Here is a 24,444-nt window from a genome sequence, read left to right as displayed (position 1 = left end):
AGGCCCTGGGTAGTGTAACTCACCGCCAAACCCCAGAACATGTAGGGTCGGTGGCAGACTTCAACAAATGTTGCACAGATCCAAAGGGAGCAACTACAAACTCCAGTGTAAACTCTCACAGGGAAGGATGTTTGAAGGATGCCCTCGCCTTAATCCGGAAAGGCTTCTCCCTGGCTGCAGGCAGGCTTCAGTTGCCTCGACATTGGGGAGCTAAACCAGGAGGCAAAGGGAGGCGCCCCAAAGAGCCAGTGGGAGACCAGAGTCAGGGGCGGCGGGTGGCCTGCCCCTTCCTCGCCAAGGTCTGGAGCTTGGCCCTGGGCCCCTTCCCCTTCTCCTACTTTGCCCACTCCCTGGGCGTCCACAGGGTCCCATAGGGTCAGGAAGCCCCAGCCCCTGCGGCGCAACCGCGCGTGCGCCCCCTTTCGGTCGCGAGGGGGCGATCTGTGCTCTCCCCGCCCCGAGCCCCGGCCGGTGGGGACGTTCCTGCGGAAGCCCAGGTGCCCCGGGCTGTCCCGGCGAAGGGAGCGACGCTGACCCGCGTCCACCGAGCGCCCGTCGCTCCTCCAGCTCGGCCAGGTCCGTGGGATCCTGCCGTGCAGACAGGTAGCCCTCCCTTAGCGACTGGCTCCCGGATTCGGCGAAAGTCGGTCCTTCCGTCCGGAAGCCTGTGCGCGGCCACACTTCCTCCTCCCGGACCCCGGAGCGGCCCTCGGCAAAGGCGCTGGAGCCTTCCCGTCCGCCCCACTGCGGGTCCGAGGCCCGGTCGGCGCGGGGGTGGGGTGCGCTGTGGACTCGCCACCGCCTGGACGCCCGGGCCCGCCCTCGGCTCCGCGCAGCGCGGGTGTCCGCCTCCCTCCCGGGGCTCGCCGGTGCGCAGGCCCGGGCTGGGGGCTGGGGTGGGGTGGGGTGAGCGCTGGGGAGCGCAGCCAAAGGGGGAGGAGCCTAGAGGAGACTTCGTGGAGCTCAATTTAGCCGGAGCCCCAGAGTCCCTGAGCTGCTGGCTGGTCCCTCATCATTTGGTGTGTCCCCCATTACTTGGTATGTGGGGCTTGTCTTGTTAGGACTGGGAAAATCAGCGAAGAGTGATATTTGACTGAAGTTTGACTATGGGCGAGGATTTAAGCGCTTTATTTCCATTAACTCCTATACGTATGTCCTCACTGCTACCACATGAAGTGGGTGCGGTTATACCCACTGCGCAGATGGGGAAACTGCCTTGGAAAGGGGAGGAGCTGGCGTCCGCTCGCAGGGTGAGACCACCCAACCCAGGCCCACGCCTCCCACCGTTGAGAGGGAAGGGGGACCCTGGAGCCCGGCCAGGTGCCTGCACTTGCGAAGGTCCCCCAAGCAGCCCCTCAGTCCCCACCCAAGGTCCGCTTCAACCCAGCAAACTCCCATCCCACCCTTTACCCCTGTTTACATCAGAGCCATCCTACCCCCAAGCCCCACCCCTGGATTCCAGGCGCTTTCAGCTTTTCGTCAGAATATTGTAACCTGGCTTTTTGAAATTGAGATCAGCAAAAATGGAAAAATGAAAAACGCACAAAAGTAAAACAAGTTAAAGCAGCTATATAGTAAAGTTGTGTAAAAGTAGCAAGTGCAGACCCCTGGCACGGAATATACACTTTGCAGAATTTACTCGAAGTAATTGCTCACGTGGTTGCAACAAGTCAGGGACACAGGATGCGGTTAGTATATAAAATTAAAGGAGAGGCAGGGAGAGAAAGGAGGAGGACCGGTGGCTCCCAGTTCATTTTGATGCTTATTCCCGTGGAAAGTCCTTGATCAGGCATGGAGTGCTTTTGTCTCTTTGCAGATGTTTACCCTCCCTAAGAAGGAGTCCAGGGCACCTACCACCTGTCTGGGCCTGGACATTAACTATGGGGATGGTTTGGAAAGAGAATGCTCCAGAAAACCAGACCAGAAGCTGCCAGAGCACTATGGAGTGGGTGATCCCACCCCCACGTTCTCCTCTGATAGCTCCCACCTGTCCTCCAGAGGTAGAATCAGTAAATGGTTCTGGGACTCTGCTGAGGAGGGCTACAGGACCTACCACATGGATGAGTATGATGAGGACAAGAACCCCAATGTGAGTGAACCCTCCTTCCCACTGGACTGCAGGGCGGGGATACCCTACTTTGACCTACAGGGCAGCATCCATCTTGCTCTTGCCAGGTTAGACTTCTGGTCCTCTGATATCCAAGAGGGCTTCTGATGTAGCATAGAACACATAGAGAGAATAGCATAACGAACTCCCAGATATCCATCACACAGCTTCAACAATTATCAATGTATCGCCAATTTTGTTTCATCTATACCCTCACCTATCCCATCCCCAGATTATTTTTAATCAAATACCAGCAGTATCCCATTTAACTGTAAAATTTATAGTACATTTCTCTAAAAGATAAGGATTAGAAAAACCATAACTGCAGTACCGTTTACACCTACAAAACCCCCCAATAGATTGGGGAGATGTGTTTTATTTAAAATTCTTCAAGAATTGGGGAGAACAAACAATATATTTCACTGGTACCCTGAAGAAGGGTGTTGTAGAAAGGCCCCAGTTTATTACCTGGGTTAGAAAATGGCCCAGTTAGGCCCAGCCAGCATGGCTCAGTGGTTGAGCGTCAACATATGAACCAGAAGGTCACAGTTCGATTCCTAGTCAGGCCATATGCCCAGGTGGCAGGCTCAATCCCCAGGTTGTGGGGCGTGCAGGAGGCAGCCAATCAATGATTCTTTCTTATCATTGATATTTTGATCTCTCTCTTCCTCTCTGAAATCAATCAATAAATCAATCTTCATATATATATGAAGAAAGGGACCCAGTTATAATTAAGGGGAACTTGATTTGTGAGGGAGGAATTTGAGAACCATGGAATGATCTAATGTGGATTCTGACCCACAGACCGTCAACTGTTCGCCTTGAGAGCTGGGGCAGAACTAGGGTTTGGGCCACAACTGTTTTACTCTGGGGTGTGTATTCTTGAGCTAATTATTTAACGTCTTTGAGCTTCAGTTCATCTCTAAAATGAGATAATGAACCTGTCCTGTAGAACAGTCCCAATGAAATGAGATCAGGTGTGCAAAGTTATCAGCACAGTGTTTCCACATGAAGCATTCAGTAAATGGTAGCTGTTACTATTATGAATGTTATATGTCCTGATTGTTGTAAGTTATTCCCAGTAATACCTTCAGAGCTGTCATAAATAAGAACCTTTAATAATCTTTATTTGTTGAGCATCTTTCAGATGCTGGGCACTGTCCTAGATGCTGGGGATATAGCAGTGAACAAAAATAAAGTTTCTGCCTTCATGGAGTTTATAGTCTAGCGGGGGAGACAGACAGTAAACAGTTGTATATATTGAACCAAGTCAAACAGGGGTGGTTGGAAGGGTGGGATTGCAGAGAGCTCCGCTGTGCTGCTTCCTTGATCTTCCATTGGCCTCCCTCTGCCATGTTCACCATGCCCCTGTGCCTCTCCTCTCCAGGGCATCATTAACTTGGGAACCAGTGAGAACAAGCTCTGCTTTGACCTTCTGTCCAGTCGGGTGAGTCCGGTGCACATCTGGGTGGCATCACCAGCTCCGAAGGCCTGGTTTCTCTTGGGCTCCCTAGAATGCTTCTCCCACAAGAGCCTGCTGCTTACCTCAGTGGCCTTGGCTGGGGAGTCAGGAGTCTAGATTCTAGATCTGCCTCAGGGACAACTTTCTATGTGGTCTTGGGCGAGTCACTTCGCCTACTTTGATACTGCTTCTTTTTCTCTTCATATTCTGCCCCTCACACAGATCCTCCTGTTGGCTGGGTCCCTGCTCGCAGGGAAAACACTCAGTGGGGGTGGGGGGGTGTAGTTAGTAATGAACAGCTGGCTCTGGGGGGCGGGGGGGTGCTGATTTGTAGCTTTTGCCAATTCCCATGGTGTCAATACTCCCACCAGGATTGGTTTCAAACTACTGATATGACATTATTGCACACAAAATTGGGAAGAGAAGTGCAGTGGCACACATATACATGGTGGAGCAAAAGTAGGTTTACAGTTGTGAGCACACAAAACAAGAGTTTATTCTTGTATTATTAATTATTAATTTTTGTATTATTTTCCATATGAACAACTGTAAATCTTTTGTCCCACCCTGTATAGTATTTTGTCTTCTAGACACACAGATAGAAATAACCTCAGGAGCACAGAGGATAGTAAAATGTGGTAACATAATCAAGAACAATATTGTTTGAGTATTTACTACCTTTGTTTTTAATGTAATTCACTTATATAATTTTTGAAATGGCTGTCTATTAACAGAGCTTGAGCTGGTGCCAGCCTTCTCTAGCAAACCACTGGAAATGTCTCCCAAGGCCTAGCTGTCAGACTTTGGGATTGTAGAGAGAGTGATGCTTACCTCAAAGGGACATGTGTCCAAAGATGACAAATTCACGTCCCAAGGGGAGAGGGGTGTAGTGTAGGCAGTGGGCTTGGAAGGCATGTTCTACCTAAAGCCAGCTCCCCACACTCCAAGGTTGCTCGGCACCATCCAAAGAAATAAAATTTGGGCCACATATATAATTTTAAACTTTCTATGAAGTAAGTGTATTATTAAAATGAATTTTACCAGTTTCTTTTAACTGGTAAAATTCATTTTAGTAATATATTATATTTATCCTTATATATTTAACATATGACCATTTCAACATATAATCAATGAGGCAGTTTACGTACTTTTTTCAGATCAAGTCTTCAATATCCATTTTTTTCTCAATTCAGACTAGCCACATTCCAAGTTCTCAATAGCCACATGTGTCTAGCAACTTCCGTATTGGGCAGCGCAGCTCTAAGGGATGAAGGAGAAAGGGAAAGGCTCGAGTCATATACGAGTGGCTGCCTGCCTTTCTTCTTGTGGTCCCACTGCCCAAGGACCCGGCCTTTCCTTGACATTGTGTGTGTGTGATGCCCTGGGCGTCACTAGCCCAGCACCTGATCAGGGTCAGGATGGTCTAGAAATGACTATATTTTCCAAAGTGTGAGGTTGAACTGAGCCTGCAGGACAACAGTGGCCTGACTCCCTCCAGAAGTTGGAGTCGAGAACCAATTCCAGGACTTCTTCTTTCACCCCAGGGAGGAGCTGGGTAGCACGGACTCCCATCACTGCCTCTGCAAGTCCACCCCTCTGGGTTTTTTTATGTCAGTGTTGAATAAAGAGCACTTGACTGGAAGTCAAACATTCTAAGATTCTCAGCTCTGACACTTGCTAGCTCTGTGACTTGGCTGAGTCACCTGACTTGTTTAGCCTCTGTTTCCTCTTTAGCAAATCGGGTGTGAGAATGCTGGCCCGTGAGCCCCTCTCACCGTTTCTTTGATGATGAGACCACGCCCTTGGCTTTAGAGGCCCTGGTGCTGTGTGATGCAGGTGGTAGTGCCGACCGGCCCTTACTGTGAGCATGTGTGACCCTTAGCCCTGCTCTTTCCTCTCTGTCCCCAGCTGAGTCAGAGTGACATGCTGCAGGTGAAGCCGTCTCTGCTGCAGTACCCTGACTGGAGGGGACATCTGTTGTAAGTAGTTGCAGAGGCCAGTGGCTCTTAACCCCAGGGCAGTTTTGCTCCCCAGGGGACATATGGCAATGTCTGCAGACATTTGTGGTGGTTAACTGGGAAGTGAGTGCTCCTGGCATTTATTGGGTAGAGGCAAGGGTTGTTGCTAAACCTCCTACAATGCCCAGGATAGCCCCTAGAACAGCCGTGGGCAAACTACGGCCCGCGGGCCGGATCCGGCCCATTCGGCTGTTCTATCCGGCCCGCGGAGCCGAAAGAGCGGAGGGTTCTCTTGCTCTCCCCTCCACTCCTTCACCAGCAGCAGTATTAACATGGCAATGTTGGGAAACACGGCCGCAGCTCCTTCTTCTGAGTGGGCGGATTTATATCTGCCCATTCAGCAGAAGGAACAACCTCTCAATCTTCCAGAGGCTCCTTGTAATGCCCGCGGACGCGTCCCCCGACATCACCCTGGGAATGCGTAGACACGTTATCGTGGTGATGTAGGGAGACACGCCCCTGGAGAGCACAGTATCAGAGCATTAGCTAAAAAGGAGACCAACAACACTGTTCCCACTGAAGTTGATGTTTTAAAGACCAAAAACCTTTCAACCCAGTCTACGTTGCCATCTACATCTACGTCCCTGGCATAATTTGGAAGTTGCACTAAAGAAAATGTTTAATTTACTGTTTACACATTTTGTTCTTTTCTATTTGTTTTAGTTTTAAATTATTTTATTATATTTAAGTTTAATTTGAAAGGCTTTTGTACCTTTCCTTTGTTAGGCAATTTTATTTTGCCTTTGCCATCTTCAATATAAGGTATGTTATTGTGCTATGATTCCTCCATTTTTTGAAGTTTCAAATTATAATAATTAGTGTTTACATTCTTCCTGTTAAAATGTTTGAAATGAATAAAACTATTGAAATAAAAAAAAAAGACCGTACCCTTTTATGTAATGATGTTTACTTTGAATTTATATTAGTTCACACAAACACTCCATCCATGCTTTTGTTCCGGCCCTCCAGTCCAGTTTAAGAACCCATTGTGGCCCTCAAGTCAAAAAGTTTGCCCACCCCTGCCTAGAATAGTGGCAGGTGGAAAAAGCCTGCCTTAGGCTGAGGGCTACCTAGTCCTGGAGACCTGGCGGGTGATCATGGGGTCTCCTAGAGCATTTGCAGGGGCCTGGTGCCTCCTGCCAGTCCCACCCCAGATCAGGAGCTCCCTAGCTTAGTTTCTCTGGCTCTGAGGCATGGGGAGGGCCTTCATATGAGGGGTCCTTAACCCCACTTTCTCAGTAGCTTTAGAGGAGCCAGAATCAGTTGAAGGGGAGCAGGCTGGGGATTTTTCCTACTGGTAGGGTGGGAGATGGTAAATAATACTCGTAAGAGTTTGTACTTATTGAGCACTTACTAGGGGCCAAATGCTGTCCTGGGCGTAGTGACTTAGCAGGACTTGATTCCAAGAGTGACTCCAAATCACATGTTCCTACAGTAATTAGGATGGTGGGCCCAGACCACTGGCCTTGAGTGTAGACTCTGCCAAGTGACCTAATTTTTTCAAGTCTCAGTTTCTTTGTCTATAAAATGAGAATAATAATAATAATAGTTACAAAAGGTTGTAACTATTATTAGGTTGTTGCAAAACTTAATGAATAAAATTCTCCAAATAACACCTGCATAAAGTAAATGCTCAATAAATATTAGCAATAATAACTGTGATAATAGTCATTGTTATAACATTATTATTATTATTATTATTATTATTACCTAGATTTACAGAGAGTATTGCTTATGATGTCCCTGAGGTCTGCTGATTCGGTGGGGTTGGCTGTCCTAGAATTACTGAGAATGAAAGTTTCGATGCCTGCGGGTAGTGTTGGGGTGGAAGGGGAGAGGTGGGTGGAGACATTTACTGATCACATTTCTCTTGTGGGAAACATTGCTGGGTAATGGCTGTTGCCTGAAGATTCGCCAGAGGAGCTTTGGGATGGACTGTGGGTTGAAGTCCCTCTGACAAGCACTGCCCCTCTGTCTGTCTCACCTGCAGCCTCCGGGAAGAAGTGGCCAGGTTCCTGTCTTTCTACTGCAGGAGCCCTGCACCCCTTAAGCCAGAGAATGTGAGTAGCCCTCCTCCTCCGCTCTTTCCTGCTCTTCTGTCCATCCCCAGCTTTTGGCTGGCCAGGGATAAGGGGTGGGGGTGCGGGGGTAGGGATCTGCCTTTCCCTTTGTTTTGATTTATTTCCAAGAGGGATTAAGAACACCTCCTCTCTTCACCCCTCCGTAGAGTTTGGGTATGCTTTCTGCCCCACTTTGTCCTGTTGAAACAGACAACCAGTGGGTTCAGGCTGCGTGTCACTACTTGAGCCAATTAAGCAGAGACAGGGTAGAATCATATATGAGCGTTTATTCCAATAATGTCGATCGTATGGGAGGGCAGTAGGTCATCCACAAAAATCTGCTCTACACCTCCCCATCAATTCCTACTCTCCCATCTTTGTCCTTATATTGGGTAGAAGGACAAAGATGGGAGAGTAGGAATTACAGGCATGAGGAAGTAGGCAAGATATAATGGTTAGCAGGTGTCCTCAAACTACGGCCCGTGGGCCACATGTGGCCTGCCCAGGACATTTATCCGGCCCGCTGGGTGCTGCTGCCTGTCCTGCTTAGCAGCCAACTCGTCCCGGGCCCGCAGTGCGCATAGGAATTTGTTCATAGTTTTTTTTTTTAAACTATAGTCCGGCCCTCCAACAGTCTGAGGGACAGTGAATTGGCCCCCTGTTTAAAAAGTTTGAGGACCCCTGGGTTACAGGTACAGACAATGAGGGCTGGGAGGGTCGCAAACGGTGGGCGCTCTGGGGCCTGGTTGTTCCAGCAACAAGGTTGTTAGTCTTTGAATGATGATAGGCAGTTATCAGAAAAGGAGAATGGACTGACTGCATTCCTAGGTCAGCTCCCATGTCCTGGTGTGTACAGCTTTCAGCCAGGTTAGAATGTGCTCTCTCTGGTCAGAACAGAACAATCACGGTTATCAGAGCAGGATTAATATTTCTTATAATTATATCTAGTCCCCCCGATCCTATTTCTGCCCCTAACACTGTGGCCCCTCGTTGCCTCCACACCTTTGAACAAGAGTCCAAATGGGCAGCTCCCTCTTCCTTGCTCAGTTGACTTAGGGCAGTGTCCCCACAAATAAGCCACAGGAATGAACTGGGCCATACCTCCTGTGACCTTGCTATGACAAGAGTCCTGAAGGGCACCGTGTTGCAACCTGGCTCTCCCTCTGCGCCATGCAGGGACAGAGGCCGCAGGTCCTGGATCCCTCCTAAAATAGACTCACTTTTGTCCCATGGATGTGTCACCCCCAGGTGGTTGTCCTGAACGGCTGTGCCTCTCTTTTCTCTGCTCTGGCCACGGTGCTGTGTGAGGTCGGGGGTAAGTGGACCATGGCCTGCTTAGCCCTGGGAGCTGCTCTGTGCCTGCAGTGTCCCAGCTGCGTGTCCTCGAGGGCTGCATCAGAATGCTTTTGGCCATAATAGACTACTAGCCTACAGGGGGCTGAAATAAGTCGCTTGACATGAGCTACATAGTCATACTGAAAACACATGGACCGTAGTCATGGTCAGGAGTTATTGGTTGCCGGGAACTGAGGCCCACCCATGCTATCATAATCAGTGATGATAACATTACTAACATTTCCTGCCCATTCTAGGACAATCACGAATGGGGTCAGTGGAACACTATCTCTCACTGGGATATACAGTCTCCCCTGCCCCTTTTAATGCAGGCCTTTCTCTGGACCAGGGGTCCTCAAACTACGGCCCGCGGGCCACATGCGGCCCGCCGAGGACATTTATCTGGCCCGCCGGGTGCCGCTGCCTGTCCTGCTTAGCAGCCGACTCGTCCTGCTTAGCAGCCGACTCGTCCCGGGCCCGCAGTGCACATAGGAATTTGTTCATAGTTTTTTTTTTTTTTTTTAAACTATAGTCCGGCCCTCCAACGGTCTGAGGGACAGTGAACTGGCCCCCTGTTTAAAAAGTTTGAGGACCCCTGGTCTGGACCTTCCTGGGTCTTATATGGCCCAGTGGTGCTGGTCCAGCTGCCACTCCACATGGCCTTTCCATTCAAGTTCACGTCCTCACAAATCTGTGCTTCTCAGAGCAAAGTCTTGAGGGAGAAGATGTGGTGGGTTTCGGGCCAGCCAGTGGATTGGCTCCCTTGGGTCACTTGTCTAGCTCTGGTCCAATCCCTGTGGCTGGGGAGAGGAACACGTAGGACAAAGGCTGCCCTTTTTAGCAGTGAGTCGAGTGCACTGTGCTAGCGGAAGGTTGGAAAGGGAGAGTAGCTTGACCTCTGTGTCCTCTTCAGAGTGGAGGAATGCCTTTAGCTCTCCGTTAGAGTAGAGCTTACGGTCATCTCATCAACCCCCACCCGCAGCGGGAGTCTCTGCGTGACATCCCTCTCCAAATGCTCTCAGCCTTTGTGTGAATGCCCCCACGGGTGGAGAACCCCGTCCTCGGGAAACAGCATATGATATCACTGGGCAGTTCTATATGTTGTCAAGTTTTTCCACTAGCTGAGCGCAGATCATCACCCTGCAGCTTCGACTCATGGGTCCAAGTCTCCTTAGAGTGACCCACCCCCCCCCCATGCTGAGTGCCTCGGTGGGATCCTCTAAGCTTTAGTTTCCTCACTGGTAAAGTTAGGGGGACAATAGTACTTACTTCACAGGGTGACTATGGGGATCTGATGAGATACAATGCAAATAAATGTTTAGCACAGTTCCCAGCACATAATAAGTGCCCAATAAATATTAGCTGCTGATTTTTAGACAAGGAACTGATCTCAGTGGAGCCCAGCTCTAGAAAGAGTTTTGGGAATTGAGAGAGGGAGCTTGCCTCAAATGTTCTCCAAGATCATTGAAGGCTTAGAGAGGCTGGGGTGAATGGACAGGGGGTCCATGAGCTCCAGCCAGGGGGTGACAAGCTCTGGCCCACTCCTGCCCCCAGAGGCTTTCCTGATCCCTGCCCCTTACTATGGAGCCATCACGCAGCACGTCTATCTCTATGGCAACGTCCGACTGGTCTATGTCTATCTGGACAGTGAGGTAAGAGTTCCTGGAACCCCAGGTAGGGGTTCCTGCAGGCCAAGACTTTCCTGCATCTGAATTTGAGGATGGACATGGGAGAATGTCCATGCTGAGGGCTCAGGGGCTGTGGCTGAAAGGGGAGTAGAGGCTTCTGTTGCCCATGGCCAGTGCCTGGATTCCCCGGGGCCTCCCATTCTCCCAGCTCTGAGATCCCCGGGATTGATGTACTAGTAGAAGCCAAGGGCAATCCCAGGGGACCACACCAAGATGGCGGGGGGGTGGGGGAGGGGAGAATGGGACAGAGCAGACCTCAACATGGAAGTCCTTGGACCCCAATCTGAGGACCTTTGGGCCTCTTCTTGAAACCTAGTAGTGATGAGGATGTCCCTGATGTGGTGGTGGGTTGGGGGCGGGTGGCAGTGAGAGGGGAGTGACCCCACCTGTATTTTTCGAGACTGTTCTAAGGAGGCTGGAGATGACGGGCAGGAGAGCGCCCATAGTTCATGGGTTTGAGGAGGGGGTCACTGAATTTGGCTATGGATCTTTTTCCAGGTCACTGGGCTGGACACACGCCCCTTCCAGCTCACAGTGGAGAAGCTGGAGGTGGCCCTGCAAGGAGCTAATGCTGAGGTCTGGGATCAAACCAAACCAAGGCTTGGAGTGGGTGGGTCCGAGCCAGGCACAGACCCCTCTTCCTGTGGCTGGTCTACTCCGAGTAGGGGTGGCACTCCGTGATGAGATGGGGGTAGGCACAGAACCATTCTGGGGGCCAAGCTGGAGCCTGCCCATGGAGAGTCTTCCCCCTAGAGCAGGGGTGAGGAATGGCAGGTCTGAGGGCCACATGAGGCCTGTGAAATCATTCGTTCTGGCCCTGCCAAGGCATTAGGGGTGAGTTAATGAAATGTTTGACCAAATATAGCAGGCTTATTTTTAAGTTGATAATTCTGTGTGGCCTGTGAATGATGTTATAAATATCCAAATGGCCCTTGGCAGAAAAAAGGTTCCCCACCCCCGCCCTAGAGGAAGACTCTGAGGCCTCAGTGTACAAATCTTCAACCAGGGAACGTGATTAAAAATATTACCCCACATCACCTGATTCCGATTCAGCAGGTCAGTCTGAAGCTCAGCAACCTCCCTGGCCATTTGAGGAGGCGGTCCTCCCTCTGGGGGGGATCGGAGGCCTCCTGGAGAAAGGCAGAGAGCAGGGATCCTCCAGGGTTCCTTTTCAGTCCACGTTTCAACTATCTGTCAACTTATCCTTTTTTACCGTAGTAAGCAAAGCTGTACATGCCCACTGAGGGAATTTTAAAAGTTCAACCCCCTCCCATAATTCTACCAACAAAGGCAACCCCTGCTGGCCAACTGGGCATATTTCCCTCTAGGCCAGTGGTTCTCAACCTTTCTAATGCCGCGACCCTTTAATACAGCTCCTCATGTTGTGGTGACCCCTAACCATAAAATTACTTTCGTTGCTACGTCATAACTGTAATTTTGCTACTGTTATGAATTGTAATGTAAGTATCTGTGTTTTCCGATGGTCTTAGGGCCTAGGCGACCCTGCTAGCGGTTCTCAACCTGTGGGTCGCGACATTAGAAAGGTTGAGAACCGCTGCTGTAGAGCCTAAGACCATCGGAAAACACAGATGTTTACATTACGATTCATTAACAGTAGCAAAATTACAGTTATGAAGTAGCAACGAAAATAATTTTATGGCTGGGGTCACCACAACATGAGGAACTGTATTAAAGGGTCGCTGCATTAGAAAGGTTGAGAACCACTGCTCTAGGCTGTGTTCTCTGCATTTGTTTTCTTTCATAGCTGACACGATGCTTCAGATGTAGTTCTCTGCCCTCGTTCGCTTCTGTTGGGTGGTGAACACAGTCCCATCACATTTCCCTGGGGGCCTGCCCAGCCACCAGCCCCACCCCGGGGTTCCTGTGGCTCTGGCCTTTGGGAGGAGCTGATGGTGTCCTGCCCTCTGGTGGTTTCAGGGTGTGAAGGTCAAAGGCCTCATCCTCATCAACCCCCAGAACCCTCTGGGTGACATCTACTCCCCCGGAGAGCTGCGGGAGTACCTGGAGTTTGCCAAGCGGTGAGGCACCCACACTCACCCTACAAAGCATCTGGCAGATGAGGGTTCTGGCGAAGGCTTTGGGGCAGGTCCTTTACCCTCCTTTCTCCGCTGTGGCTTCCACGTGCTTTGGCTTCCCTGGCAGAGGGGTGGGAGGTAGCGGTTAGGGATGCTAGTTCTTTCTCTCCCACTTCGTAACAACTATCATTTACTATATCCAGGCGTCCTCAAACTATGGCACGCGGGCCACATGCGGCCCGCCGAGGACATTTATCCGGCCCGCCGGGTGCCGCTGCCTGTCCTGCTTAGCAGCCGACTCGTCCCGGGCCCGCAGTGCGCATAGGAATTTGTTCGTAGTTTTTTTTTTAAACTATAGTCCGGCCCTCCCAATGGTCTGAGGGACAGTGAACTGGCCCCCTGTTTAAAAAGTTTGAGGACCCCTGCTATATACTCTTGGGGCCAGACACCCTGCTAAGCACTTCCTGTACTCTATCTCACCTAATCCTCCCAATAACCCTGTTAGGTACAGTTACTGTTACTACCTTAAGTTTACTGAGTCTATTGGGGGGCGGGGGGAGAGGGGAGCCAGTCTGAATCTAGGTCTGTTTGTATTTAACTGTCTTGCACTTAACCGTGCCCTTCCTCCGTGGGGGTGCCCGAGGGCTCCGCCTCTGCCCCACAGGGCTTCAAAAGCCCCATGTCATCTGCTTGTGTATGTGGCTTCCTGTGTGTTTGAAAAATATAGTCAACAGCAGGTTGTTCCTGGATGAAACAAGTTTGGGAACCCTGGGCTAGATCCCGTCCCTCTGGATTTCTGGGTCACTGCCACCCTGTCCTGGGGGGATGCACTGAATCCATAAACCAAGCTTTCTCCTTTGCCCCCCACCCCCACCTCCGGCCCCAGGCATGAGCTGCACGTAGTGGTGGATGAGGTCTACATGCTGTCTGTGTTTGAGAAGTCGCTTGGTTACCGCAGTGTCCTGAGCCTGGAAAGGTGAGGCTGCCACATCAGAGCTGACTCTGCACTCCGCATGTCCCCCATCCTGGCCCCTCTGTGGCTCAGCCCCAGGGCATGGACTGCCCTAGGTGATTCCTCCTCCATCCAGCTGATCTCATTGTCCTCAGAGCCCCTAAGGAGAACAGGGGAGGACTGGGCCAGATCTGTGGTTTTCAAATTGTTCTGTGGGGTTTCTGAGAGCTCCAAGGGGGTGGCTTAGGAATCCTCAGGGAGGGCTGGGTGGGTGGGAAATTGGCCTTTGCTATTTACTTCATCCGCAAAGTAGTTCCAGATCCATTCATACATTCATTCATTCAGCAAATACTCTGGAGCCCCTTGCATATGCCATGCACTTCTGGGTAATTGGACTTTTTCATTAAATTTAGTTTAAGCCCAGAATTTGTGGCCAAAATACTTTTGGAAACACTTGGACCAGATCACCTGTAAAGTCTGTAAATCTGCCCGTCAGAGAATCTAACAGTTCCTGGTCTCTATTCAGAGCTTGCTACGTCCCTTCTCTCAGCCAGTTCTCCCACAGCTCTGCCAAGTGCATGGAGCATGGGCTTCATGCATGGATTAGAAAAGTGAGACGCAGGAAAAGCGAGGCGCTGGGGATGCAGCAACGAACAAGAGAGACATAGGCCCTTTCTATGTAGAACTTTTATTTCTAGCCAGAAAAAAACCCAAAAACATTTTAGCAGCTAAATACACAGCTAGTCATTTGATTCAGTGCTAAAATGGAGAAGCCTGGGAGTCCTGGGCGGATTGGCCTGGGCTACCCACTTGGCCAGGTCTACTGGGAGGTGGTCAGAGGAGGTCTGTTTGAGGAAGTGACGCGTGAGCTCTGCTCTAGATTAGGCGTTGGCAAGCACTTTTAGATCAAATGGCTATTTTAGGCTTGACAGGCCATGTGGTTACTCATTCAACTCTGCCATTATGGCGCCAAAGCAGCGTAGACGGTACATCCGTGAAAGAGTGCGGCTCTTTCCCAATAAAACTATTTGTGAAAACAGGCAGCAGGCCGGATGTGGCCTGCAGGCTGTAGTTTGCTGACCCCCACTCTAAAGGATGTGTGGGAGCTGATGATTCAAGAGATGAAACCAGGGCTTGACCCAGAACCAGCTTCATCCATCCATCTCCTTCTGTGTTCAACCACACGTGTGGGCTCCCGCGGGTGTGTGTTGCCTCCATCCCCACACTGTGCTCTCTGCAGGCTGCCTGACCCTCAGAGGACCCATGTGATGTGGGCCACCAGCAAGGTGGGTCCCTGGCTGGCCTTGGGGTGTCAGGGAGGTGGGAGGGCGGAGAGGTGGGTAGAACTGGCTTTCTCTATGGAGGGCCGGCCACCGCCTCGGGTGTCTTTCTCCTGCAGGACTTCGGGATGTCCGGGCTCCGCTTTGGCACGCTGTACACGGAAAATCGGGACGTGGCCACTGCAGTGGCTTCCCTCTGCCGCTACCATGGCCTCAGCGGCTTGGTCCAGCACCAGGTGGCCCAGCTGCTCCAGGACCGCGGTGACTGCCTGGGCCTGGCCACCTGAGAAGGGAGCGAGGGTTGTAGTAGGTTTGGGACTGGCCAGGGATCATGGATGCTTCGTGCATGAGAAGAATTTAGGGGGGTGTTTGAGAGTACCGGCTGGGGGCCCAGGCTGGGTTCATACCCTACTCAGTCACTTCCTGGCTGGGAGGCACAGTCCTTTACCTCCTGGAGCCTGGTTTCCTCACCTGTAAAACAGGGATCATAATGGTATCTATCTTGTAGGGCTAAAGTGATTTTTCATTCAATTAGAGTAGTAGCTGGCATATAATAGGCACTTGGTCAATGTAAACTCATTATTATTAGCTGTGAGCACTTAGAAAAGAGCAGACGCTACAAATGGGAAAATGTTAAAATGGAAGTCTCTCTCTGTCTCTACATGGGTCTGTTCCGTTCCCAGGCTCAGATAGCGAGTTTAGGTAGGAAAGGGACCTGTAATTGCCCCATGTATTGAGCCCACGTAGATGTTCTCAATTCATCATCTCCGTTGTCTCTCCCAGAATCCTAGGAGGCAGGTGTTCCTGTATTTTCCCCATTATTTTATAGATGAGGAAAATGAGGACCAGATACTGCATACCTGCTATAATAGCTAAAATTTTAAAAATGGTGAGTACACAGACAGCTAGAATGCTCCTACCGCGCTGGGGGGAATGTAAGACGGTGCGGCCACTTTGGAAAACAATTGGCCGTTGCTTTTAAAGTTATATACCCAATGGCCCAGCAATCCCATTCCTAGGTATTTACCCTCATGGTCACGCCAAAAGCTCTACGTGAATGTTTATAGCTGCTCTCTTCATCGTCTCCTAAACTGGAAACAACCCAAATGCCTTCTGCGGAGTAATGGAGAAGCACACAGTGGCCGTCCACACCGCAGGGCGTTACTCTGCCATAAAATCCACGACAGTGCAGATTAATCTCAAAGGCGGTAGACTGAGCGCAAGAAGCCAGTCTCGAAAGATGACATGACTGTGTGATTCCACTGCTATGACATCCTGGAGAAGTGACAGAGAACAGACCAGTGTTTGTGGGGAAGGGGAGGATGGGACTATAAAGATAGCACGGGGGTGTTCTTTGGGGTGAGGGAACTGCTCGGTATCCTGTCCGTGGGGGTGGTTATTAAAATCTATACGTGTGTGAAAATTCATGGAATGGGATACCAAAAAAAAAAAAAAAAAAAATGAGGATCAGGGAGATGAACTTGCCCACACCTTGTCAGAGGCCGTGCTGGAGTTGAACCTCAGCTGGTGTGACTGGGAGGCATCACTCAATGGGGTTCAGCCTTTGAATGGGGTCTGTATCTTGAAGGACTCTGTCAGCGGGACCTGGCATTGTCAGGGCCAAATGACCTGATTTAAGGTGCTTTATCCCCAAAACTGAATATTCCCATCTGCCCTAATCAGCCAGTTAGAGGAGAGGCTCACCCAGTCTTGGCTGCTGATGACCTTTTCAGCATTTTAGCCTCATGGGACAGAGTGGAGGGTTGATGGGGGATCTATCTTTTGACTTCTCTTTCACCCAAACAGACTGGATCAACCAGGTGTACCTGCCCGAGAATCATGCCCGGCTCAAGGCTGCTCATGCCTATGTCTCCGGAGAGCTCAGGGCCCTGGGGGTCCCCTTCCTGAGCCGGGGCGCAGGCTTCTTCATCTGGGCCGACCTGAGGAAGGTAGTGCAGGTGGGGAGGGGACTTAAGCCTCCCTCCATCAGGTGAGGAGCGGGGTTGTCTCCTCCACATCCTGAGCCCCTCCGCCCTCCCAGTACCTGCCTGAGGCCACCTTTGAGGAGGAAAGGCTACTGTGGCGTCGCTTTCTGGACAACAAGGTGCTGCTGTCCTTCGGCAAGGCCTTCGAGTGTAAAGAGCCCGGGTGGTTCCGCCTGGTCTTCTCGGACAAGGCCCACAGGCTTTGCCTGGGTGAGCGGTCTGCCCTCGCAGCCCCCTCCTAACTGTATCCTTCCTGCCTTCCTTCTTCTGGCCCCACTTGTGACCCAGCAGCCTGAGCTATTCCTCCCCACCCAGCCAGCCATTAGAGCTGACGGGGTCCTCACTACCCCTTCCCAGGGATGCAGAGGATCCGGAAGGTGCTCACGGGCACACTCCAGGTGGCAGAAGACCCCCCTTCCTCTCAGACCCAGGAGCCAAGGGGCCAGCACATCTGAGCTGGTCATTGCCTTGTGGCCAATACTGCCAACCTGAGGTGTTCAGGGATTCAAAGACTGATCGTGGCTGAGCCGTTGGCCAGGAAGATAGCCCTGCCCCAGAAGAACTGTTCCTTGCCTCTCTCAGAGCCAGTGGAGACGCCTTAAATTGTGTTCGACCCCTTCCCCACTCTATTAAACAAAACTGGGAGAAACTAGAAGCCTCTGTGTGAGTAATTTATAGAATGGAGGAGTTGTGACTGCCCTCAGCCCCCTGTGGTCATGAAAAGAAGACAAGCAGCCTATACCTTCTTTTTAGCAGTCTTTTCACTCTTCTTTGTTGCCAGGGAAACAACTCAAAGGAACAACACATATAAGAGAGAGTACACCACCCAAATAAAAAAGAGTGATAATTTCCAAACTATAAGGAGAAAGGACCGAATTCTACATGTTCAAATTGTTCTCCACACACTTAGAATCTGTAGACCTGGGACCTGGGACCTGGGGCCAGGGACCTGGGACAGCCTGTTTGGGGCCAGGTGAACAGGACCCCATGGTGGGAGTCAGGCAAGGTTTCTCTGACTCTGAGATGCTCTTCCTCCTCCTTTCTGGGAAGGAGCCATCTTCACTGACGATCCCCAACCAGAGTGACCTACCCATGACTGTGGGGGGTGGTGTGGGGCTGGACCCTGAATGGAGGCTGCTGTTGAGACAGGCTGACCAAGGCTGGGCTTTCCACTCTACGAGCACAAAAAGCCACCCACCCTTTCTCCCGTTCAGAGCCCAAATGAGCTTCCTGATTGCCTTTAAAGCCGTGTGCTGAGGACCCTTCTTAGTGCCGACACTCCTGTTTGTTTGCTTATTATTTATTTATTTTAATTTATTGAAAAAGAATTTTTTTTTTTTTTTTTTTTAGAGAAGAGAAATACTGATTTGTTGTTCCACTTATTTATACATTCGTTGGTTGATATTCATTGGTATGTATCCTGATCTGGGACCAAACCTTCAACCATGGTGTATGGGGACAATGCTCCAACCAATGGAGCTACCAAGCCAGGGCCGCCACTCCTGTTTAGAAAAGCTTTCCTTGTTCTTCTTTTAAGAGAATGTTGGTGAAATCAGCATTTCCTTTCTGTCAACAATGCTATTTGGTTTAGGCCCCTTCTTTCCTTCCTTCCCTTCCTTCCTTCCCCCTTTCCTTCCTTCCTTCCTTCCTTCCTTCCTTCCTTCCTTCCTTCCTTCCTTCCTTCTTTCCTTCCTCATTCATTCCTCCTCCCTGTCTTTTCTTGAATGCCTTCAATGTGCCAGAGACTGTGTTGGGTTAATTACATGTATTATTTCTAACTCTGGCATAGTGAGTGCCTGGGAAACGGTCATTAATATCCCCCATTGTAGAGATGAGGACACTGAGTCTCTAAGAGATGGAATGATGTTCCCAAAGTCACATAGCTAAAAAGTATCAGCCAGGATTCAAAGTCAATGTGGTTTGATTCCAAATCCTGTGCTCTTTGCACTCTCATGATGCCGCTTTCTTTGAAAGCACTCCTGCTTCACATTTCCTGACTTCTGTGCGATCTTTGCTTTGTCCTGTACCTTCCAAGTGCGTACTGTAATAGCCTCTCCTCTTTTAACCACCAACTACTAGGACACTTTGCTACCTTCTCAGAGACTTTAGGTCCTGACTCATATTTTTTTTCCTTCTCTGCAGTCACCCTCGGCTTCTTTAGCTTTGTGTAGCTTCTAATATCACAGCTTCTATACTTTCTCACCTCCAGTTACTTGCATGGTTTCCACCCCTAGAAATGTAGCCATACTATTTTAACCACACAGGATTACACAGACTTGTTCTTTCCAATTGCTTCTCCTCCTTCTCCTTCTTTTAACCTTCTGATTCCTTATTTTTGTTTATTGCTTTTTATTTTAAAAAATCTTTATTGTTGAAAGTATTACATAGGTCCTCCTTTCCGCCATTAACCTCTCCCAGCCTGCTCCCATTCTCCCCTAGTCACCAGGCCCTCACCACCCCATTGTCTGTGTCTGTGGGTTATGCATATATGCATACAAGTTCATTGGTTGATCTCTTCCCACCCACCCTCCTTTGCCTTCCCTCTGAGATTCAACAGTCTGTTTATGCTTCTATGACTCTGGGTCTATTTTTGATCATCAGTTTATTTGCTTCTCCCTCTTTATAATATCAGTGCCTTTGTTCATGATTTTTTCCTCTGCCTGGAATGCCCTATTGACCTCTCTACTTATTAAAATCCTGAATGTCCTCCAGGACTAGCAAATATGTTAGCATGAAGTCTTCCTACATCTTTCCAACTAAATGTGATTGCTTTCTCTCTCTCTCCCTTTTTTTAATCCTCACCAGAGGATATTTTTCCATTGATTTTTTAGAGATAGTGGAGGGGAGAGGGAAAGATGGAGAGAAATACTGATGTGGGAGAAACACATGGATTAGTTGTCTCCTGCATGGGCCAGGGAGGAGCCTGCAACTGAAAGACGTGCTCTTGACTGGTATTGAACCCGGGACCCTTCAGTCCACAGGCCGATGCTCTATCCACTGAGCCAAACCAGCTAGGGCTGCTTTCTCTTTTGAGTGCTGTAGCATTTTGTTTATAACCTCCTATGCCAGCTTTCACCCTCTGCTTTGGCTAATCTTACTTGTGCATTTGCCTTCTTGATAATGAGCTCGTCCAACTTGGGGCTCCCTTTATTCATCCAAAAAAGACTCATTGAACACTTACTATGTGCCAGGCACTATGCATGCCTCCGTTATAAAGTAAACAAGATCGGTTCTCAAAGGCTGTGCCCATCACAGGTCTTTAACACAGAAAGTTCTCATTTAATGAAAAAATGATTCATTAAAAACATATATGTATGTATTTAATACAGAGAAAGACAGAAGAAAACAAAATGCTCTCCACTTATCCATTTCTCTATTGGGGTATATGTGTGCTTGTGTGCTAAATTTCCTATTATTTTAGGGGGTGTGTGGATTTGGAATGCTAAAAACTGCTTTCTTGGGTGTGGAGAAGTGGAAGTATTCCATCTCCAGAATACTCTCGTCCCAATCTCCCTGGATCTGTGACAAGCAGGCATTAGTTCACAAGAATATTTCTGAGCCCTAGCCAGCTTGGCTCAGTGGATAGAGCATCAGCCTGCGGACTGAAGGATCCCAGGTTCGATTCTGGCCAAGGGCACATGCCTGGGTTGTGGGCTTGATCCCCAGTAGGGGGCGTGCAGGAGGCAGCCGATCAATGATTCTCTCTCATCATTGATGTTTCTATCTCTCTCCTTCTTCCTTCCTCTCTGAAATCATTAAAGAAATATATTTAAAAAAAATATTTCTGAAATCACCGTTGCTGCTGGAAGCGCCAGTGAGTCTGGAGTAGAAGTGAAAACTTCCACCAGATGGCGCTAAGGTATAGCTGGGACCAGAAATAGATTTGGATTCTGCAGCCAGTATCAGCAAATTGCATAGGCTACGCGAGTGGGTCATTTCATTAATGTCTCAGTAACATCACTGACTTTTGATTGAAATTTTAAGGCTCCATTTACTACCTTATGACAAGAATTTTACTGGCATGTAGAAGGCTAGATCATAAATAATACAAAAACAAAATGAAAGTTTCTCTCCCCCATTTCTTCCTCCACAATTGCTCTCCCCCATAACTGTTAATTTCTTCTTGGATTCATTCCAGAAAAAAATATTATACGTATGCCTTAATGTAATCACCTACATATATATTTTGTCTCCCAAGTTGTTTTACTTTTTAACATAAAAGGAGTCATACTCGCCCACTGTTTTGGACCATGCTTTCATATGAACATATCTTGAAGATTATTCCATACCAACGCATATATGCATTTTTGTATCATTTCATTCTAATCATGTTCCATCATTTATTTTGGTTGAGTCCAATATTTTTGCTATTATTAGAAACGTGTTGTAATGAATATCTTTGATAAACATTATTAAGAATATCCATAGGGTAAACGTCACACAGAGGGCTGTTAGGGTAAGATTTCCACATTTTACATTTAATGGATACGGACTGACAGTTGCCTTCCAGGGATGTTGCACGTTCACCAGTATTGGTTATAATAAGATGTTACATTTTTGCCGGCTTTAGACGTTTTATAAGTGAAGCATGCTGCCTCACTTCGGTTTGCAGTTTCTTTAATTATGAACAAGGCTACCTGACTGAGTTTCACCATGGAGCCTGAGCTGGACGCGCCTGCCAGGAGAAACCTAAGCGGTGCCCTGACTCCTCCTGTCCAGCAGGGGGCGCGGGCCCGGGCCGCTCCCGCATGCGCAGTGCGGTGGTTGTCAGACGCCGAGCCCGGTCGCCGGCCCAGCACTCCTCGCTCGTTCGCGCAGCCCTGGCGCCCGCGGTGGCGGCCGCCAACTCGCCGCGATCCCACCCGGGCTGCCGTGGCCCCCGCCCTGCAGTATGAGTCGGTGACCGAACGCGGGGCCGAGCGGGAGGCAGCCGTGGCCGAGGTAAGCGCCGCGCGGAAGGGCCAGCGGGTGCTGCGGGGCGGGCTCGGGCCTCCCCGGGCCGCCGCGGAGTCTGGCCGAGCCGCCGGGAAAGCACGGGTCGTGCGGAGGCCCGAGGGCTGCGGGAGGCGCCCCACCCACCCTGGGCCGCTCACGACCTTTTTCCGCTTGGGAGCGCTTCGATTTCCGAACTGCCTTCTCCTTCTTCACCTGGCGGGCCCCCGCACTGGGTTGCCACCTGTCTCCCCGCCCACTGCTCTCCTGCAGTTTCCTCTCCCCGCTCCGCCGTGACTCTCCCACCCTCCTTCGTGACCTCGCCCACTCATTCCTGCGAGCTCCGGGGACCTGCTTCCTCCCACGGGCGTTTCTTTGCTCTGGGCTCTGCGGGGGCCTGTGGTATCCAGGACAGTGAGTGCAGCATGCCGCGGACAGGCCTCGGTGCCCTGTGCCCCACCCATCTCGGGAAGAGGACCAGGTGGGGAGGGTGGCTAGCGGGGCCTTGGCTCCGGGCATCCACTTGAAGCTTAGGGGCATTAGGAGTTTTCCTACTGGCGGTGGGAACTAGATCTACGTACTGAGACCCAAATAATTGTCCATTTTAATGCTAGGTCAGGGGAGTGCTCTAAGGACTTTAACTGGGCTTGGTTTGTACATTTCAGAGCTCAAAAGCTGCTCACGGTAATGAAATATATGATTCAGTTTCCGTCATTTCTCACTTCCGCTGATTTAAGCCTTCTGGTTGTGTATGCCAGTATGAATGGATAGATTTTCTTCTGTCAAGTTATGTTGGCTTTGCTCATGGAGGAGTGAAAAAGGGTTATCTAATCCAGGCTTTGAAAGGTAATCAGGGGAAGAACCAGGCTTCAGAGCCTGACTGCCACCCGCCAAATCTGGCCTCAGCATTTTCTAGTGGTGTGCCATCGGGCACCTCACAGCCGTGCTGTGGCACTTTCCCTGTCTGTAAACTGAGGATAATAATAGCCTGTCACATGGCACTGTTAGGAAGATTAAATATGTTAACTCAAAGTGCTTAAAACAGATCTTGGCACGCAGTAAATTCTCAGTAAAGTTTAGTTATTAGTTACTTAACTGTATGCATTGACTTGATTATTGTATAATCCCACTAACAAAGGCACACAGCTTTTTTTTTTTTTTTAATTGGAAACCATTTTTAGGGCTGGTTAATCATGATATAACTTTATTATGAAGAACTCTATCGGGTACGGCAGTGAGTTGCAGATTTTTCTGCTGTTTGGTTCCTTTGTTTTCAGGCACAGTTTGGTTAAGTTCTGTCCTAGTGGCCCTGGGAGTTCAGCTGTGAGTGCTTTTCTAAAAAGGTTAAGATAAGAGATTGTGACTCAGAGCATTGGATTAACTGGATTGGTTGTCGCCTATAGCACCCAGGAAAGGTTATTTAGGCAAATTTTAGGAATAAATAATTCCCGGAACAGAAAATGCATCTCATCCGGAGAGTAGAATGGGGCTAACAGCTTTTTCCAGTGACTCAGTGCTTGACAGCCAGCCAGACAGTTCCAGTGTTTTGCAGGGACAGGTCTGATGTGTTTCAAGGAGGGTAAAGTTTGTAGGGCTTTATTGTGAAATTCCTGTTTTGATTCAGGTTATGGTATTATATGGAACAAACATGCATTAGTACGAGATTCCTTTTGGTCTGTCTCCTAACAATGAGCTTCCCTGAGGAGGACAGGGTGGACACAGAAAGTTAGGTACCTAGCCATTTTTTTCCCCTTTGGAAACTAATAAGAAAGAAAAGAATCATTCATCACCAGATAATAACTCAAAACTTGGGCCCTAAATAGTGTGTGCACTGATGGAACTGGGAAGGATAGAGACACGCATTCCTTCAGCAGACTTTGTGGTTATATGAAATGTGTTCTGGACATGGTATTTGATGCTGAGAATACTGGGCAGAAATAAAAAACTCTGACTAAAAGGAAACCACGGCCAGTAGAGGGGACAGACTTGCAATTACTTAATTAATTAATATAATGTAGCAAGTGCCGTCATGAAGTATGTCAAAGGTATGTGGATACTCCCAGAGAAGGTTCTCTATCTCTAACCACTTATGGGCTGTTTTCTTCATTTCTCATCCTTTTCTTTTTCATTTGAGGCTTTTAACCTTATCTCTCATTGATTTTTTTATTCTGTCTCAAGTCCTTGCCACATCTCTCAGCTTGTTGGCACTGACTTGTGGGAGCTTGCTTAGCCTGTGTAGGCAGACCTTTAGAAATGTGAGTGTACATTTCTGGGAATAGCCCTCAATCAGTAGGGGCTGGGCCTTGGTGGGTGAATGTCATAGCTCCCTTATCCTTCAGAGGGAGAGTTCTAGGGTGCATTTTCCAGAGGGACCCCAGCAGGACTGAGCCCCATTTGCCCAGCTTAGTATGGTAACCAGCTCCACAATGCACCCCAATGGCTTTCTGTTCTTCTCTGACTCCACTCTGGCTTTTCCTCTTACTTCTGTGAGCTACTTGCACACAAGTCACTTCTTAGTTTGGCAGAACATAAACTACGACAGTTGGTCCTAGAAGTGGCTCTAGAAAGCAGGCTCTGAGAGCAGTTGGT

The 24,444-nt window shown here is 49.4% G+C and overlaps 2 protein-coding genes across 3 annotated transcripts in view; both read left to right on the top strand.

The window, feature by feature from the left end:
- Nucleotides 1-463: 463 nt before the first annotated feature.
- On the top strand, nucleotides 464-17,576 carry ACCS (1-aminocyclopropane-1-carboxylate synthase homolog (inactive)). Of its 2 annotated transcripts, none has more exons than XM_080641915.1 (15): nucleotides 464-603; nucleotides 1,817-2,089; nucleotides 3,495-3,554; nucleotides 5,478-5,548; nucleotides 7,578-7,647; nucleotides 8,896-8,962; nucleotides 10,537-10,634; nucleotides 11,169-11,246; nucleotides 12,609-12,709; nucleotides 13,593-13,682; nucleotides 14,899-14,944; nucleotides 15,058-15,199; nucleotides 16,745-16,887; nucleotides 16,980-17,133; nucleotides 17,281-17,576. In XM_080641915.1, exons 2-15 carry the CDS (start codon nucleotides 1,817-1,819, stop codon nucleotides 17,376-17,378), a joined length of 1,491 nt encoding a protein of 496 aa, XP_080498041.1. In that variant the 5' UTR covers nucleotides 464-603; the 3' UTR covers nucleotides 17,379-17,576. The 2 variants fall into 2 exon arrangements, with proteins under 2 accessions (XP_080498041.1, XP_080498042.1); XM_080641916.1 differs by having other exon boundaries at nucleotides 465-576.
- A 4,105-nt stretch (nucleotides 17,577-21,681) lies between these two features.
- Nucleotides 21,682-24,444, top strand: part of EXT2 (exostosin glycosyltransferase 2) — a 123,950-nt gene continuing 121,187 nt past the window's right edge. Inside the window, exon 1 of the mRNA XM_080643199.1 lies at nucleotides 21,682-21,864. The gene's annotated coding sequence lies outside the window, so the exon portion shown is untranslated. The remainder of the gene's footprint in view (nucleotides 21,865-24,444) is intronic.

Source organism: Plecotus auritus, assembly GCF_963455305.1.
Source record: "Plecotus auritus genome assembly, chromosome: 9".
Taxonomy (NCBI): Eukaryota; Metazoa; Chordata; class Mammalia; order Chiroptera; family Vespertilionidae; genus Plecotus; species Plecotus auritus.
Note: the sequence above shows the minus strand (reverse complement) of the source record. Positions and strands in the feature narration are given on the sequence as shown.